This window comes from Doryrhamphus excisus, chromosome 3 (genome assembly GCF_030265055.1).
Source record: "Doryrhamphus excisus isolate RoL2022-K1 chromosome 3, RoL_Dexc_1.0, whole genome shotgun sequence".
NCBI classification, from domain to species: domain Eukaryota; kingdom Metazoa; phylum Chordata; class Actinopteri; order Syngnathiformes; family Syngnathidae; genus Doryrhamphus; species Doryrhamphus excisus.
The window spans coordinates 13,543,443-13,560,245 of record NC_080468.1 but is presented as its reverse complement, the minus strand read 5'-3'; the positions used below and the strand labels follow the sequence as shown (position 1 = coordinate 13,560,245).

Sequence of the window (16,803 nt, the reverse complement as noted above, 5' to 3'; positions counted from 1 at the left end):
AATGACTTAACGGGTTATATCAAGTAGGCAACTAAGATGGACGTCATTTTGATAATATGAGAAATTTTATATTACATATAACACAGGAAGTTAAATAGCTAGTCAGTAGTGATACTACATACAGGTGTTATATAGTATTATTATTATGACTTTTGAAGAATATATCTTTATTTAATGGTAGTATCGAAACTATTTAGATTAATTGGTTATTTTACCAATATAACCATATTGTAGCTTGTTATGGCTAATATGAAATGAACAATTATTGTGTAAAAAGGCAACAAAAGTAGGGCTTTGGAATGATTAAAACTTTTTTTTAAATTAATCAATCATGATTATTCACAATTTGCAACAATTTTACCATATTTTATTTACAAAAACATAGGATAATACATATTTGTATTTAAGCTAAAACATACCACACGTCTGAAAACAATAGTCTCTTTAAGCAAAAGGTGTGGAGTTCGAAGACACTACGATTTTAAAAAATCACGTTTTGTTATTATTTATTAGGATTTCTGAGCAAACGTAAATTATTCTCCATTCGGAGTTATGAATTAAATGAGCGTGAGAATATCCAACTATTGGTTATTAGTAATATTTCTTTTAATTTACACCGATAATGAAGACGTTATTGTGATGTTCGGAGTGTCAGTGAATGCATTTCGCGGTTGTGTGGCGAGAATCAGGAAGTGACTCACCAACTTTTCTTCTCCTCACGACGACATCATTTCATTCACCTGACGTCACTTTCAGCGTTTAACTGTAAACTGTATACTTATAAAGACCGGAAAAAATATATATATTGATTTATTGATTATCGTGACAAGCTAATACGGGTGAAATATGAGCTCTTCTTCTGGTTCCTGGTAAGACTCGTTCCGACATGCGCTATTTAGGACCACATGAAGGGTCTTGAAATATTTCCTATTAACCAAGAGTTGTATTTATTTATTATATCCAACCTGGAGGATGAACCTCATAAAAGCGTTATTGACTTAGTACAAATAATAGTGCTTTGTTCCTTCAATAATGCCTGTGCCTTAGAGGTATTGTGTCCCCATCCCATGTTAATAGTTTCTCGTATTTTACCTGTCGAAAAAAAACAAACAAACACTAACTGGAAAAGGAGGCAGAGGTCAAGAAAGTTCAAATTGAGCGAAAGAGATCAACAGATTCAATAAGCATCGGTTTGCCCTTTAAAGGTTTACTTTAATGTCATTGTGTGCGAGTGGAACGGCGCTAATAATCAAATCCGCCTCAACTACACCCCCTTGTGGTGATTGAGGGCAGCGCCAGTGTGAGACCCACCACCATAACAGCAATTCAAACAAATGAAACTGTTAAATGCTTGTAGGTTTCGATTTAATTTAATTATCCGTGATAAAACTACGTTTTTTTATGCATTGAGGAAGACTGTATTCTTGTTTTGCTTGATGAAAAAAATCTTACACTGAGATAAGGCAATGCAGTGAGTGTAAACATGACAAACAGGTAGGAAAACCTACAAAATCCTGCACATTCAAGATCGATAGTAAGTCCTAAGCATTATGGCCTGGAGCTATGTAGATACACGTCATTATAATAGCTGCATGCAACGTGGAGTGCTCCACTGCACCTTTTTATATCTACGTTTTCACCTTGTAGCCCTTGGATAACATTCTCTTTATCAATATTGGCATTATAATATAATTCATTGTATTGTTCCTTTACAGTACCATCACCATGCATACAAAATCTAATGGTGAGTCTTTGTGCCAAAGATTGTTGTGATCGTCTCCGGAAAGTGCAACTGAGGTGAAAATTGTAAGTCACAAGCAGGCTGGAAGTGCTGCAGATGAAAAATGTGAGGCGGTGTTCCTGACTTCCTGATGTTTATTCTGCCTTTTCTTTGCCACCATCTAGCGGCTTGACTGCCTCCGCGTCCTCCTGCAGGGCCTGCTGACGCTCCCTCTCTTTGACCAACTGGACGCCGCAGTACGTCACCAGTAAGACAGAAAGGCTCGACATAGGAAAGCCTGTGTGTGGGAAGGGAAACGGTAATACTGTGAAACAGGTGGGGGGAAAAATATGGTGGGTGTTTTTCTCTCCTACCTTTGAAAAGCAGTCTTCTACCAACCAGTTTGGCAAACTCTAAACTGTTCAGGGAGAGAACATTGTAGAGGACGATAGCCCAGAAGTTGGCGGCGTTGAAAAGACCTCGGATCCTACGCGACATGGCTTCACCCATGACACCCTACATGTAGAAAAATTTGAGTGACAGCTATTCCGATTGAAAGGTACGCTCATCGGGCACAATCTAATTACCTGTGTAATCACCTAATTTGGTGTAAAACACTAATTGAGTCATACTTCATAAATATGTGGTAATACAGACAAAATACACAGCATAATACCTGCACATTTGCAATTAGCTGTTTTTTTTTTAAATTGGCCCGCGGACAAAAATATGATTAACCATTAATTATAATTAATAAATAATATAATTAATTAAATAATATAATAACCAAATAATTTGAAACATTTTATTATATAAAAGAAACAGAAAAAAACAGGAATTTTACTATAATAAAGTCAAAATATTAAATTCAAAATAGTAGTCAATATTAGTAATAATAGTAAAATATTAATTAGTAAAATATTAAATTCAAAATAGTAGTCAATATTAGTAATAATACTAAAATATTAATTAGTAAAATATTAAATTCAAAATAGTAGTCAATATTAGTAATAATAGTAAATATTAAATTTCAAAATAGACAAAATATAAAAATTGTATTCTGGCAAGATTAAAAGTCACTATTTTTATGGAATAAACTTGTAATATTATGAGGAAAAATAATGTCAATTTAGTAGCATAAAGTTGAAATATTAAAGAATTAAAAAAAAGACATAACATAATGAAAAACAAAACAAATAATATACCAAATAATTTGAAATATTTTATTAAATAAAAGCAACAGAAAATCTTAAAAAAAACAGTATTTTTAGTATAATAAAGTCAAAATATTAAATTCAAAATAGTAGTCAATATTAGTAATAATAGTAAAATATTAATTAGTAAAATATTAAATTCAAAATAATAGTCCATTTTAGTAATAATAGTAAATATAAAATTTCAAAATAGTCAAAATATTAAAATTGTATTCTAGCAAGATTAAAAGTCACTATTTTTAGGGAATAAACTGGTAATATTATGAGGAAAAATAATGTCAATTTAGTAGCATAAAGTTATTATATTAAAGAAATAGTTTTTTCTCACCTCTATGGTGGAAAATGGCGGAATGGAGAAGAACTTGGCCACCCAGAGCTCAAAGTTGAGTCCAAAACAGTTGAAGAAGGACCAGATGTAGACCAGCTCGCACGGTCCCAGCCACAGTGTGGTGATGGCGAAGGTGCACAAGGTGGCCAGGAGCTCGCGGAAGATTTGATCGTGATCTCTCCCGATGTAGTCATAAACATACCTGAGAGAGGAACGCTCTTATTGGCTGACCTAACGCACCGCATGTGTAAACCCTCACCTGCACAGCCAGTCGTTGATGCCTCTGTCAAAGTGCCTAAAAAGACCAACTAGAAGTGAGCTTAGTGTTTGAAAGAAGAATGTCCTGTAAATGTGGCCATACTCACGTCTCAGCGAAGACATACAGCATGGTGATACACTTAGGGGGCTGAGGAGGGTCCAGGTGGTCCAGCGTCGCCACCGTGTTAATCACGCCGAACATCACGGCTGCTTTCAACCAATCATACACCAGGTTGGAATAGGCCAGACCGGCTGTCAATGTTAGGGCAGATACACATATTATTCTGCTTATACTGTTTTATACTGTTTTGTGATTGAAGTTTGTAATGAAATGAAATGAAATGAAATGAAATGAAATGAAATGAAATTAAATTAAATTAAATTAAATTAAATTAAATTAAATTAAATTAAATTAAATTAAATTAAATTAAATTAAATTAAATTAAATTAAATTAAATTAAATTAAATTAAATTAAGAAAGAAAAGTTGTACGAGATTTGTGGATTTATATACAGATGAGGGAAAATTTTGCTCTGGTTTTGTTCACTTTGTATGAAAACTTTATTGTATTTTTCTACTAAAAAAGAATATGAATGTGTTTTTTTAAATTAAATTAAATTAAATTAAATTAAATTAAATTAAATTAAATTAAATTAAATTAAATTAAATTAAATTAAATTAAATTAAGAAAGAAACGTTGTACGAGATTTGTGGATTTATATACAGATGAGCGAAAATTTTGCTCTGGTTTTGTTCACTAGGTAGGAGACCAGGGTTCAATTCCACTCTCTGGCATCTCTGTATGGCGTTTGCATGTTCTCCCCGTGCATGTGTGGGTTTTCTCCGGGTACTCCGGTTTCCTCCCACATTCCAAAAACATGCTAGGTTAATTGGCGACTCCAAATTGTCCATAGGTATGAATGTGAGTGTGAATGGTTGTTTGTCTATATGTGCCCTGTGATTGGCTGGCAACCAGTCCAGGGTGTACCCCACCTCTCGCCCCAAAAACAGCTGGGATAGGCTCCAGCACCCCCCGCGACCCTCGTGAGGAAAAAGCGGTAGAAAATGATTAAAGTAAAGTAAAGTAAAGTAAAGTAAAGTAAAGTAAAGTAAAGTAAAGTAAAGTAAAGTAAAGTAAAGTAAACACATTCATATTCTTTTTGTAGTCGAAAAATACAATAAAGTTTTCATACAAAGTGAACAAAACCAGAGCAAAATTTTCCCTCATCTGTATATAAATCCACAAATCTCGTACAACTTTTATTTCTTCACATCGGCAACTCTCGCGATGACGCTCTATGATGTCTGAGCTAGCATGTACAAGCTAGCTTGTACGGCGCTCGTTGACATAACTAACCAGCTGTGTTATCACACATGACTCTTCGCCGTGATGTTAGTGCCGCCCCATTTATGCGCTAAAATACTTTTTGTTTGTTTTTGTTTGCATCGTAACTTTGCGTCGAATTCCCGCGCTGCGCAAATTTAAAAAAAGAAAGTGAGGTAGTGTTTCTTCCATCATGCATTTACTCATCAACCGTGCCACCACAAGTCAGTTACCCGTAGACGCCACTAGGTGGCAGCATCACTGCACAGGCCTTTCTGGTGACGACCAACTCACCGAGACACCAGTCGGACAGCTTGGTGACCAGTTTCATGTCACTGGGGATTGTCAGGATGTAGAGATAGTGGAAGAAGACGTCCACCATCACAATCAATCCCAGATGCAACAATGCTCTTGTGGTGATGTTCCACATCTCCCTCTCCTTGCGGCTCAGCTTTGTGGCGTTTGCCTATGCCGTCAGATGGACAAGCACATTACAATTCATGGCAGAAAAGTATGTGCTAGTCACTTATTTCAAATGACAAAAGAATGCAAAAAAACGTAAAAAATTTCCGCAACTACGGTGCTTTCAAGAACCCCAGAACAAACTACGAAATGTCAACGCTTAAAGAAAAAAACGCTCTCAATGAAGCATAAAACATTTAAAAATTGTGCGTTGTACACTTGACTTCCATAATCATGTATTTTTTAATTATTTATCGTGAATTTCAGCAGTAGAACATAAGTAAGTTCCCGACTAGCTTTTTATGAAAAGATACAGTTCTAGCATAATGGTTTGCTTTTGTGACAGCTGAAATATCTATACTACATCATAAATGACACAAAAAAGGTTGTTCTATATCGAAACAATTAGTTGGGAACTGATATTTTCCTGAAACTTACCTATGTTCGACTGCTGATTACTAAAGAACAAAAAAAAGTAGAAATAATTAGTAGTAGAATTAGTAGAAAGAATGCAGAAAAACTTCAGTTCCCGACTAGCTTTTTGTGAAAAGATACAGTTCTAGAATAACTTGTTTTGCTTTTGTGACAGCTGAAATATCTACACTACATCATAAATGACACAAAAAAGGTTGTTCTATATCAAAACAATTAGTTGGGAACTGATATTTCCCAGAACAAACTATGAAATGTCAACGCTTATAGAAAAAAACGCTCTCAATGAGGCATAAAACATTAAAAAATTGTGCGTAAAAAAAGGTTATCAAAACAATTAGTTGGGAGCTGATATTTTCCTGAAACTTACCTATGTTCTACTGCTGATTACTAAAGAACATTTTTTTTTTCCTGGTGAAAGATGGGAGTCTAATCTTTCTTTTGTTAGGTTCCATGTTTATATAGCCATAGAACACAATAATCTATGTGCCTTGAAAGATCAGTCAGTTTTTTGAAAGTTGGCTGGGAGTTAAAAGCAAGCAAAAAAATATATATATTAATTTTTTTATGTTGTAATGTGAGAAAAAAATAGTTGCATGTTTTGGAAAATTAGGCTGCAAAGAAATGATATTATGGGAATGAAGTCATAATATTATAAAAAGAAAAAAAATGCAAAAAAATTGCAAAAATGGGAAAAAATAGCAACTTTGAGTTTGAGTTTTTGTCCGTTATTTAAAAAAATATATATATTTTTTTACACATTAACTCGACAACAACGAAAAAATACCTGGGCGTGATATTTGTCAAAAGTCATGATGGGTCCGAAGAAGAAGAAAGGGAGGTAGAAGTTATACTTCAGCAGGTCACAGAACGTGTAGCTGCCATCTTTCTTCTCGCAGTTCTCCAACGCGAAGCTCATACAGCGCATGATACTGAAGCCGCATCCTCCGTAGAAGAGAATATCTTGCAGGTCAAAAGAGCCCGTCACCAAGGCTTCCTGCAGGAGTTGTCAATCATTTACTGACCTCAAGTCGTGTCTTGATAAATCTCACCTGCCAGGAATTATACGGCTCCAACTTGATTGAGGCGAGGGTGGCCAGGCCTGCAGCGAAGCACATCCATTTCCTTTTGATCATGGCCACGCTGTAGAGTATGATGCAGTGAGACAGAACCAAAGCAATGAAGGTCCAGCCCATAGTGACCAGGACCGCCAAAGTCCCATACACGGCAAAGACGAAAGATCTGTGCTGTGGGGAAAACACAGTAAGCCGCTATCATTATGATGCATAATGACTGCATAACTTTCATAATGTACACTATGTTAACAAACCAATCATGTTAGAACCATGAAAATGTAACAGACAAGATATTAATAGTGTTAGAGTAAACAAACACAACTAAGTGAGTGGAACGAAACATAACAAAGGTTATGATAACACTCACAAGTTTATTAAGGTTACCTTACATCCATCTATACCAATCTTCAGTGTAAGCATGAAACAAGACAGAGAACATGTTTAAAACATACGCAATCTGTTTTAAATATGCCATATTTCACATCCTCATACATTTCATTCTCATGCACCTAGTCGGTATCTATCCGTAGTCGTTTTAACTGGAATCATGTACATAAATATACATCAACGATGTAGCTAAAAGCCGCCATATATCACCTCATCATTGCTTAAAATGTATTAAATTAACCAAGGGTGTCCAAACTGTGGCCTGGCATGTCCCACATACATGATAGAGTAAAATAAGTTATCCTCCCATCTTGTGTGAAAGTGGTAAGTCTGAGATTTCATAAGCGTAGAAGAAATTTATTCAAGGCTAACGCCTTAGCTTGCTGGTTAGGGTGCCCTCTCGAGTCCCTGCAGCAAAATGGAAGTCCAGTGTGTTGTTAACAATACTATAGGGGTGTTATTTTGTATCTACAGGGCTCTAATAATGTTAAAAACTGTTTTTAGAAAGCCATACACAGATTATCTGTATTGTATTATTTGATTTTACTGTCTCGACTCCCTGCAGCAAAATGGATGCCCAGTGTGTTGTAAACAATACTATAGGGTTGTTATTTCATATCTACAGGGCTCTAATAATGTTAAAACCTGTTTTTAGAAAGCCATACACAGATTATCTTTATTGTATTGTTTGATTTTACCTACTATAGGGGTGTTATTTCGTATTCACAGGGCTCTAATAATGTTAAAAACTGTTTTTAGAAAGCAATTATCTGTATTGTATTATTTGATTTTACCGTATGCGTATGCGCCGTCTCTAGTCCCTGCAGCAAAATGGATGCCCAGTGTGTTGTAAACAATACTATAGGGTTGTTATTTAGAATCTACAGGGCTCTAATAATGTTAAAAACTGTTTTTAGAAAGCCATACACAGATTATCTGTATTGTATTATTTGATTGTACTGTCTCGAGTCCCTGCAGCAAAATGGATGCCCAGTGTGTTGTTGACAATACTATAGGGGTGTTATTTCATATCTACAGGGCTCTAATAATGTTAAAAACTGTTTTTAGAAAGCCATACACAGATTATCTTTATTGTATTATTTGATTTTACCTACTATAGGGGTGTTATTTTGTATCTACAGGGCTCTAATAATGTTAGAAACTGTTTTAGAAAGCCACACACAGATTATCTGTATTGTATTATTTGATTTTACCGTATGCGCTGGAAAAGGTTTGGACACCCTTGGAATAAACACATAAGGCAAAAACTTTATACAATATTAAAAATCAACATAATTCATATATATATATATATATATATATATATATATATATAAATACAATTGGCAATGCACATGTTATCTGACTACGGAACACGGTACGCACATGCATGCACCTTTGGGGCCAGCAAGGTGAAGATCTTGGCAAAGATCACATGACCGGTAAGAGCAAAAAGTATATGATTGCGGAATGTCGAGAACCACATCATCCATTCAAAGTCTGCAACGTCCTGCAAAACAAAAAAAATAACGTGATTTAGCGACGAAACTGCAAGCAAAACCACAACTCAGAAGAGCATTCCCACGTAAGAAATATAGCAACTTACCATTTTTCTGCCAAAGTAATACCATCCTGGTTTCACACTCTCTTTGAATGCCTTTCTGTTTACATTCTCTGAATGGAAAAATACAAACGTCCTGGATGACCATTGAGCAGTAAACCCTTTTTTCCAAACACAATGCATCAAAGAACACATACTGCATTTAACTGCTTATACGGTCGATTCCCCGTGTGTTTGCTAATCAGCATTCATGGCAGAAAACTATGTGCTAGTCATGTATTTCAGATGACAAAAATAATGCAGAAAAACTTAAAAATGTCTTTTTTCCGCAACGACGGTGCCTTCAAGGACCCCAGAACAAACTACGAAATGTCAATGCTTAAAGACAAAAACGCTCTGAATGAAGCATAAAACTTTAAAATTGTGCGTTGTACACTTGACTTCCATAATTACGTATTTTTAAATTATTTATTGTGAATATCAGCAGTAGAACATAAGTACGTTTTGAGAAAATATCAGTTCCCGACTAGCTTTTTGTAAAAAGATACAGTTCTAGCATAACTTGTTTTGCCTTTGTGACAGCTAAAATATCTATACTACAACATAAATGACACAAAAAAGGTTGTTTTACATCAAAACAATTAGTTGGGAACTGATATTTTCCTGAAACTTAACCTATGTTCTATCGCTGATTACTAAGGAACAGAAAAAAGTAGAAAGAAAATTTTTTTTTTCTGGTGAAAGATGGGGGTCTAATCTTTCCTTTTATTGGGTTCCATGTTCATATAGCCATAGAACACAATATTTTTCCAAACATGCTCAAAGAACATATACTGTATTTCACTGCTTATGCAGTTGATTCCCCGCATGTTTATTAATCAGTATTCATGGCAGAAAACTACGTGCTAGTCACGTATTTCAGATGACAAAAGAATGCAGAAAAACTTGAAAATGTCAGAAAAATGTCCGCTACTGGGGTGCCTTCAAGGACCCCCAGAACAAACTACGAAATGTCAATGCTTAAAGAAAAAAACTCTCTCAATGAAGCATAAAACATTTAAAAATTGTGCATTGTACACTTGACTTCCATAATCACGTAATTCATATCAGCAGTAAAACATAAGTAAGTTTTGGGAAAATATCAGTTCCCGACTAGCTTTTTGTGAAAAGATACAGTTCTAGCATTACTTGTTTTGCTTTTGTGACAGCTGAAATATCTATACTACAACATAAATGACACAAAAAAGGTTGTTCTACATGAAAACAATTAGTTGGGAACTGATATTTTCCTGAAACTTACCTATGTTCTATTGCTGATTACTAAAGAAAAAAAAAGTAGATAGACATTTTTTTTCCTGGTGAAAGATGGGAGTCTAATCTTTCCTTTGTTGGGTTCCATGTTCATATAGCCATAGAACACAATATTTTTCTAAACATGCTCAAAGAACATATACTGTATTTCACTGCTCGTACGGTCGATTCCCCGCATGTTTGTTAATTAGCATTTATGGCAGACTGGTTGGTTTTTAATACAAAAATAATTTTTTAAAAACTTTTTTTCATCCTAACTAATAATTAATAAATACAGTGGTGTGGAAAAGTGTTTGCCCACTTCCTGAAGTGTCATTTTTTGCATGTTTGTGTCACATGTTTCCGATGTAAAAAGTGATTTCACCCTAAAGCTAACAACTGGCAATCTGGCGTTTGTCTCTTACAGCGCTGTGGAGGAATTTTGCAGAATTGTTGTCATTCAGCCATATTGGAGGTTTTTCCAGCATGAAGCGCCTTTTTAACACTGACCTTAACTGAGGGTAAGTGAGGCCTGCAGGTGTTTTTGTGGGGTCTTTTGTGACCTCTTGGAGTTGGGGTCAATTTCCTCTTGGGGTAAATTTGCCGGCCACTCCTGTTCCATGTTTTGGAAGTGTGGATAATAGCTCTCACTGTGGGTTAGCAGGTAGGCTAACCTGTGATTGGCTGGTAATCATGTCCAGGCTGTACCCTGCCCCTTCCCCAAAGAAAGCTGAAATAGGCTCCAGCATACCCGCGACCTCAGGGTGGGATAAGTGGCATAGAAAACGGATGGATGGGATGGGCTCTCACTGTGGTCGGCTGCAGTCCCAAAACTTAAGAAATGGGTTTATAACCTTTTTCAGTTCAATTAGGCTGTGTCGCCATTGACTAATATTTCCATTTGTTTGATGATCTGAAACATTTAAGTCTGAAAACATTCATTCATTCATTTTCTACTGCTTATCCACTGGAGCCTATCCCAGCTGTCTTCAGGCAAGAGGCGGAGTACACCCTGGACTGGTGGCCAGCCAATCACAGGGGACATATAGACAAACAACCATTCACACTCACATTCATATCTATGGACAATTTGGAGTCGCTAATTAGCCTAGCATGTTTTTGGAATGTAGGAGGAGAACATGCAAACTCCACACAGATATGGCCGATAGTGGATTTGAACCCTGGTCTGCGCGCTAACCACTTGTCCGCCGTGCAGCCCGTCTGAGAAACATGAAAAAAATAAATAAATCAGGATGAGGCAAACAGGTTTTTAACACCATGTTCAAACGCTCTGGATGTAGCGGTTGGCGTACATTTTCCGTTTAGCGTACAATATGCCGCATGTCACACAGGTAGGCGGCGTTGGTGTTGATCTCGCTTTGGATTAACTGCAGATTGCAGTTAATTTTCCTGATGCATGTGATTTAACGGCTGTGTGATAAAGACCACTCGCAATCGACTTGACTGTGAGATGAAATCCCACACAGTTCTTCTATCACAGGGAGAAAAAAAAAACATGACATTTATTATGCAATTGTTTTGATTAATCACTTCACAAGCACTTCAATCAATGTGACAAAATTAGACATTACATAATAGACTCATGGTGATGCGCTCGCCTCGCCGCTCAAATGTTATCCTCTGTGTAGGAGCCTGTTTTAAGTAACAACAGCTACAGTAAGAGTACAAATTGCACTGAATACAAGGAGGTGTCATACGCATATACATGCTCTGGGGCGCTGTTCTGTTCTTAGACTGATGTACGTAAGTCGAGTTTTTAGGGAAAAGTCAGACTATGTCATTTAATCTTTAATCAGTGGTGTCCAAAGTCTGCCCCTTTTTAAAATACATATAATTTTTAAAAAGTATATTTTAAAAAGAGAGAAAATTTGAAAGAATAAAATCATAATTATGAGAAGAAAATTTACCCAAAATTCTATATGTAAAAAAAAGCAAAACTGTACAAATGTTTATGATAAGAAAGTGATAATATGAAGAGAACTGCTATAGAAGTGATGATGCAACTCCCCACCAATGGAGTAAACTTGAGAGCAATTTGAATGGCATGAAAACGGCCACTAGGTGGCAGAAGTGTGTCATGAGAAGAAGAGAAACAGGCAGCAGGAAGTGGAAGCCCTTATAAAATGCAGCTGTTACATTGCCCAAAGTTCAGTTCCAAATGTAAAAATTGTAAAAAGTTTGTAAATAAATAATAATAAAAAATATAAATAATAATAAAAAAATATATAAAAAATAATAAAAAATATAAATAATAATAAAAAGTATAAATAATAATAAAAAGTATAAATAATCATACTTTATTGTGTTGTTTATGTGATGGTATAGTCATTCATTCATTCATTTTCTACCGCTTTTTCCTCATGAGGGTCGCGGGGGTGCTGGAGCCTATCCCAGCCTATCCCTATCCGGGCGTGAGGCGGGGTACACCCTGGACTGGTGGCCAGCCAATCACAGGGCACATATAGACAAACAACTCACATTCATACCTATGGACAATTTGGAGTCGCCTAGCATGTTTTTGGAATGTGGGAGGAAACCGGAGTACCCGGCGAACATGCAAACTCCACACAGAGATGGCCGAGGGTGGAATTGAACCCTGGTCTCCTAGCTGTGAGGTCTGCGCACTAACCACTCGACCGCCGTGCCGCCATGATGGTATAGTTGTTTAGATATTTTAACTGCCACAAAAAACAAAATTTATTTGTGTCAAAGTGAAAGTTAGGCTCTCCCTTTTTTAGTGAGGAACTGATTCCTGAAACTTACTTATGTTCTACTGCTGATTACTAAAGAACAGAAAAAGGTAGAAACAACCTTTGTTTTTTAAACTGAAAAAAGACGGCGTCTAATCTTAATTTTGGTAGGATCCATGTTTATATAGCCATAGAACAAAATACCTTGAGTGCCTTCAAAGTTCTGCTCAGAAATGGCCGGTACTGAAGGTGTTATCTTTGCAGAAACGGCTAATGAGTTAAGAGGAAAATTGAAATATTTGGAAAATACCAGTTGTAAAACAACAATTCTATCTAAGAAATATATTTTTTCCAGTAGATGGCCCTCTCTGGAAAGCATTTGGACACCCCTGAAGTTAAATTCTACTTAAATGAACTCCCTGATTGAACTAATGGCTGTGAAAAGGGATCTCAAAGTGGGAGAGACGCTTACTTCTGGGCACAGAGCCAGACTTCTACTTACAGGATACGGTTTAGTGCAGCTTTTTTAAAAAAGCAGCCATGTATGAGCATTTTCAAGCTCCGGAACAGCGAAACTGAGCGTGCCCGCACGGAGTGTACCATTCACCACCTCACACTCAGCCCTTGCACATCTGCTTGATGAGTTTGGGTATTATGCATTGTGCCAGGCTCCGCTGTGAATGACAGGCTGATAGTGAATCGGGTCATTCTTAAATTGTACTTGTATTAATAGAAAGTTGAGGTGTCGGGCGTGGTGGGGGGGGGGGGGGGGGGGGGTGCATAAATGTGTGGGAACAGAGGCATAGCGAGCGTTCGTCCTGCCACTCACCACTCGAAGCTTCAAATATCCAACTGCCGGCCCATATCAAGGCCACAGAGAGCACTGCAGTGTAGAGATACAGCTCATATCTGGGGAGGGCAGCCTTGATCCCCATGATGTATCTGCACAGCACAGGAGAGCACAGTTAAAACACTACACACTCTCATAATATATATATATATATATCATATATCATAAAAATCTATATTTTTCTTATTAGATTCTAACTTCTTTCTTTTAATAATTTGACTTTATTCTTGTAAAATGACTTTAATTTTTTCCATTATTTTCCATCCTAATATTATGATATTATTCTAGGAAAACAATAACATTTTTTCATGAGGTTACAACTTTTTCTTTGAATATTTTGACTTTATTCTTGTAAAATGACTTTGATTTTTCCATTATTTTCCATCCTAATATTATGATATTATTTTAGTAAAAGAACAAAAATTTTTCATGAGGTTACAACTTTTTCTTTTAATATTTTGACTTTATTCTTGTAAAATGACTTTGATTTTTCCATTATTTTCCATCCCAATATTATGATATTATTCTAGGAAAACAATACAAATTCTTCACGAGGTTACAACTTTTCTTTTAATATTTTGACTTTATTTTTGTAAAATGACTTTAATTTTTCCATTATTTTTTGTCCTAATATTACGATATTATTCTAGTAAACGAATAACATTTTTTCATGAGGTTACAACTTTTTCTTTTAATATTTTGACTTTATTCTTGCAAAATGACTTTGATTTTTCCATTATTTTCCATCCTAATATTATGATATTATTCTAGGAAAACAATAACATTTTTTCATGAGGTTACAACTTTTTCTTTGAATATTTTGACTTTATTCTTGTAAAATGACTTTGATTTTTCCATTATTTTCCTCTCTAATATTGTAATATTATTTTAGGAAAACAATAAAAATTTTTTTAATGAGGTTACAACTTTTTCTTTTAATATTTTGACTTTATTCTTGTTAAATGACTTTGATTTTTCCATTATTTTCCATCCTAATATTATGATATTATTTTAGTAAAAGAACAAAAATTTTTCATGAGGTTACAACTTTTTCTTTTAATATTTTGACTTTATTCTTGTAAAATGACTTTGATTTTTCCATTATTTTCCATCCCAATATTATGATATTATTCTAGGAAAACAATACAAATTCTTCACGAGGTTACAACTTTTCTTTTAATATTTTGACTTTATTTTTGTAAAATGACTTTAATTTTTCCATTATTTTCTGTCCTAATATTACGATATTATTCTAGTAAACGAATAACATTTTTTCATGAGGTTACAACTTTTTCTTTTAATATTTTGACTTTATTCTTGCAAAATGACTTTGATTTTTCCATTATTTTCCGTCTTAATATTATGATAAATATTCTAGGAAAACAATAACATTTTTTCATGAGGTTACAACCTTTTCTTTTAATATTTTGACTTTATTCTTGTAAAATGACTTTGATTTTTTTGTTATTTTCCGTCCTAATATTATGATATTATTCTAGGAAAACAATAAAAAAATTTCATGAGGTTACAACTTTTTCTTTTAATATTTTGACTTTATTCTTGTAAAATGACTTTGATTTTTCCATTATTTTCCATCCTAATATTATGATATTATTATAGTAAAAGAATAAAAAAAATTCATGAGGTTACAACTTTTTCTTTTAATAATTTTGACTTTATTCTTGTAAAATGACTTTGATTTTTCTGTTATTTTCCTTTCTAATATTATGATATTATTTTAGGAAAACAATAACATTTTTTAATGAGGTTATGACTTTTTTTATATATATATTTTGACTTTATTCTTGTAAAATGACTCTGATTTTTCCATTATTTTCCATCCTAATATTATGATATTATTCTAGGAAAACAATAACAAAATTTCATGAGGTTACAACTTTTTCTTTTAATATTTTAACTTTATTCTTGTAAAATGACTTTGTTTTTTCCAATATTTTCTGTCCTAATGTTATGATATTATTCTAGGAAAACAATAAAAAAATTCATGAGGTTACAACTTTTTCTTTGAATATTTTGACTGCTGATTGCTGCTGTTCTATTGTAGCATTAAGTTGGTTCAAGTGTTGGCGTGCAGCCCATTTTGCAAGTTAACGTTGCACTAAAGCCTTTTAGGAGTGACAGGACAGTGACTTAAATAGGATTGCAGAGCTCCTTGGCTCCTTGGAATCAGCATGGTCAGCTACGCAACCCTACCTCTCTCTCCTATTATAGCCCTAGCAGTTGGTGTGCAGCTGCAGGGCTATGTGATCTGAGCTCGGCGGGGGGGTTGGCCTTCACTTCACTTAATAGTGTCCGCCCTGACCAAGAGTGGTGCATCTGTTTTGCTGGATATATTGTTCTAATATCGCTGATAGGTTAGTACACTTGGAGAACAAGTTGAAGCGAGTTGGACCAAGAAAGGAGTCCTGTGTTGTGTAACCGTGGTTACAAAGTGTCCTGCATACGAGATGAAGTGTTTTTACTGCTACTGCATGCTGAGCTGAGCTTTCATTATTACTGTAGGAGACTTCACTAACCTTTTTGTCTGCTCCGCACAACCAAATAAGAGCTCGTCCTTTCGGGAATAGAGAAGAAATAAAAGAAAAAGGGTGGGGGGGAGGCGGTAGGAGGTCAGATCATCCGTCTTGTGGGGGACTCGCTGCCTGCAATCGCCAGCTTCGGCCAGTCGGGATGTTGCAGGCTCAACGCAAGAAAGGAGGGAGGGAGGGAGTGAGGAGGTGGAGTGGGGGGGTTATATTTATCCTCCACTACTGCGCCGCAGCGAGGAGTGGTCCATGCTGTTGGCTCACTGGAGAGCCATCAAACACTCGGGGGAAGTCGTTGTGGTTCCGGTGAGGAGGAGAGCAGGTGCATCAGTCAGTAGCATCTACTCAGAGATGCAGTCCTGGTTACACGCCATATATAAGTAGTATTACTAGTAGATACACATGAAAAATACTTCTATCAATACCAGATTCGTTGAGATCTAAGCCATTTCTAAAGCTTTGGGACTCCAGCAAAGCACAGCGAGAGCGAAAACATGGAACGGTGGTGAACCTTCCCAACCAAAATGGCCCCCAAATGCGCAGCCAAGACTCATCCAAGAGGTCGCAAAAGACCCCGCAATAACATCCAAAAAAAGTGCAGGCCTCACTCAGTTGACCCTTAGATGCATGAGTGACTGGACCCT

General features: G+C 35.6%; 1 protein-coding gene and 1 long non-coding RNA gene across 9 annotated transcripts; one reads left to right on the top strand and one right to left on the bottom strand.

The window, feature by feature from the left end:
- The first annotated feature begins 715 nt into the window (after positions 1–715).
- On the top strand, positions 716–12,390 carry LOC131126338 (uncharacterized). 3 transcript variants are annotated; one of them, XR_009129149.1, is made up of 4 exons: positions 716–869; positions 1,716–1,806; positions 1,906–2,279; positions 10,480–12,390. It is a non-coding gene; the product is annotated as an uncharacterized LOC131126338 (long non-coding RNA). The 3 variants fall into 3 exon arrangements; XR_009129150.1 differs by lacking the exon at positions 10,480–12,390 and having other exon boundaries at positions 1,906–2,056; positions 2,147–2,524; XR_009129148.1 differs by lacking the exon at positions 10,480–12,390 and having other exon boundaries at positions 1,906–2,524.
- On the bottom strand, positions 1,047–16,387 carry hhatla (hedgehog acyltransferase like, a). Of its 6 annotated transcripts, none has more exons than XM_058068762.1 (13): positions 16,151–16,387; positions 13,593–13,705; positions 8,808–8,875; positions 8,598–8,711; positions 7,182–7,219; positions 6,791–6,980; positions 6,526–6,735; positions 5,139–5,310; positions 3,628–3,772; positions 3,522–3,557; positions 3,263–3,464; positions 2,095–2,236; positions 1,047–2,018 (listed from the first exon to the last, which is right to left on the bottom strand). In XM_058068762.1, the coding sequence occupies exons 2-13, from the start codon at positions 13,696–13,698 to the stop codon at positions 1,876–1,878; spliced, it is 1,566 nt and encodes a 521-aa protein (XP_057924745.1). In that variant the 5' UTR covers positions 13,699–13,705; positions 16,151–16,387; the 3' UTR covers positions 1,047–1,875. The 6 variants fall into 6 exon arrangements, with proteins under 6 accessions (XP_057924745.1, XP_057924746.1, XP_057924747.1 ...); XM_058068763.1 differs by having other exon boundaries at positions 6,791–6,985; positions 7,199–7,219; positions 16,151–16,386; XM_058068764.1 differs by lacking the exon at positions 7,182–7,219 and having other exon boundaries at positions 6,791–6,985; positions 16,151–16,386.
- Positions 16,388–16,803: the final 416 nt, after the last annotated feature.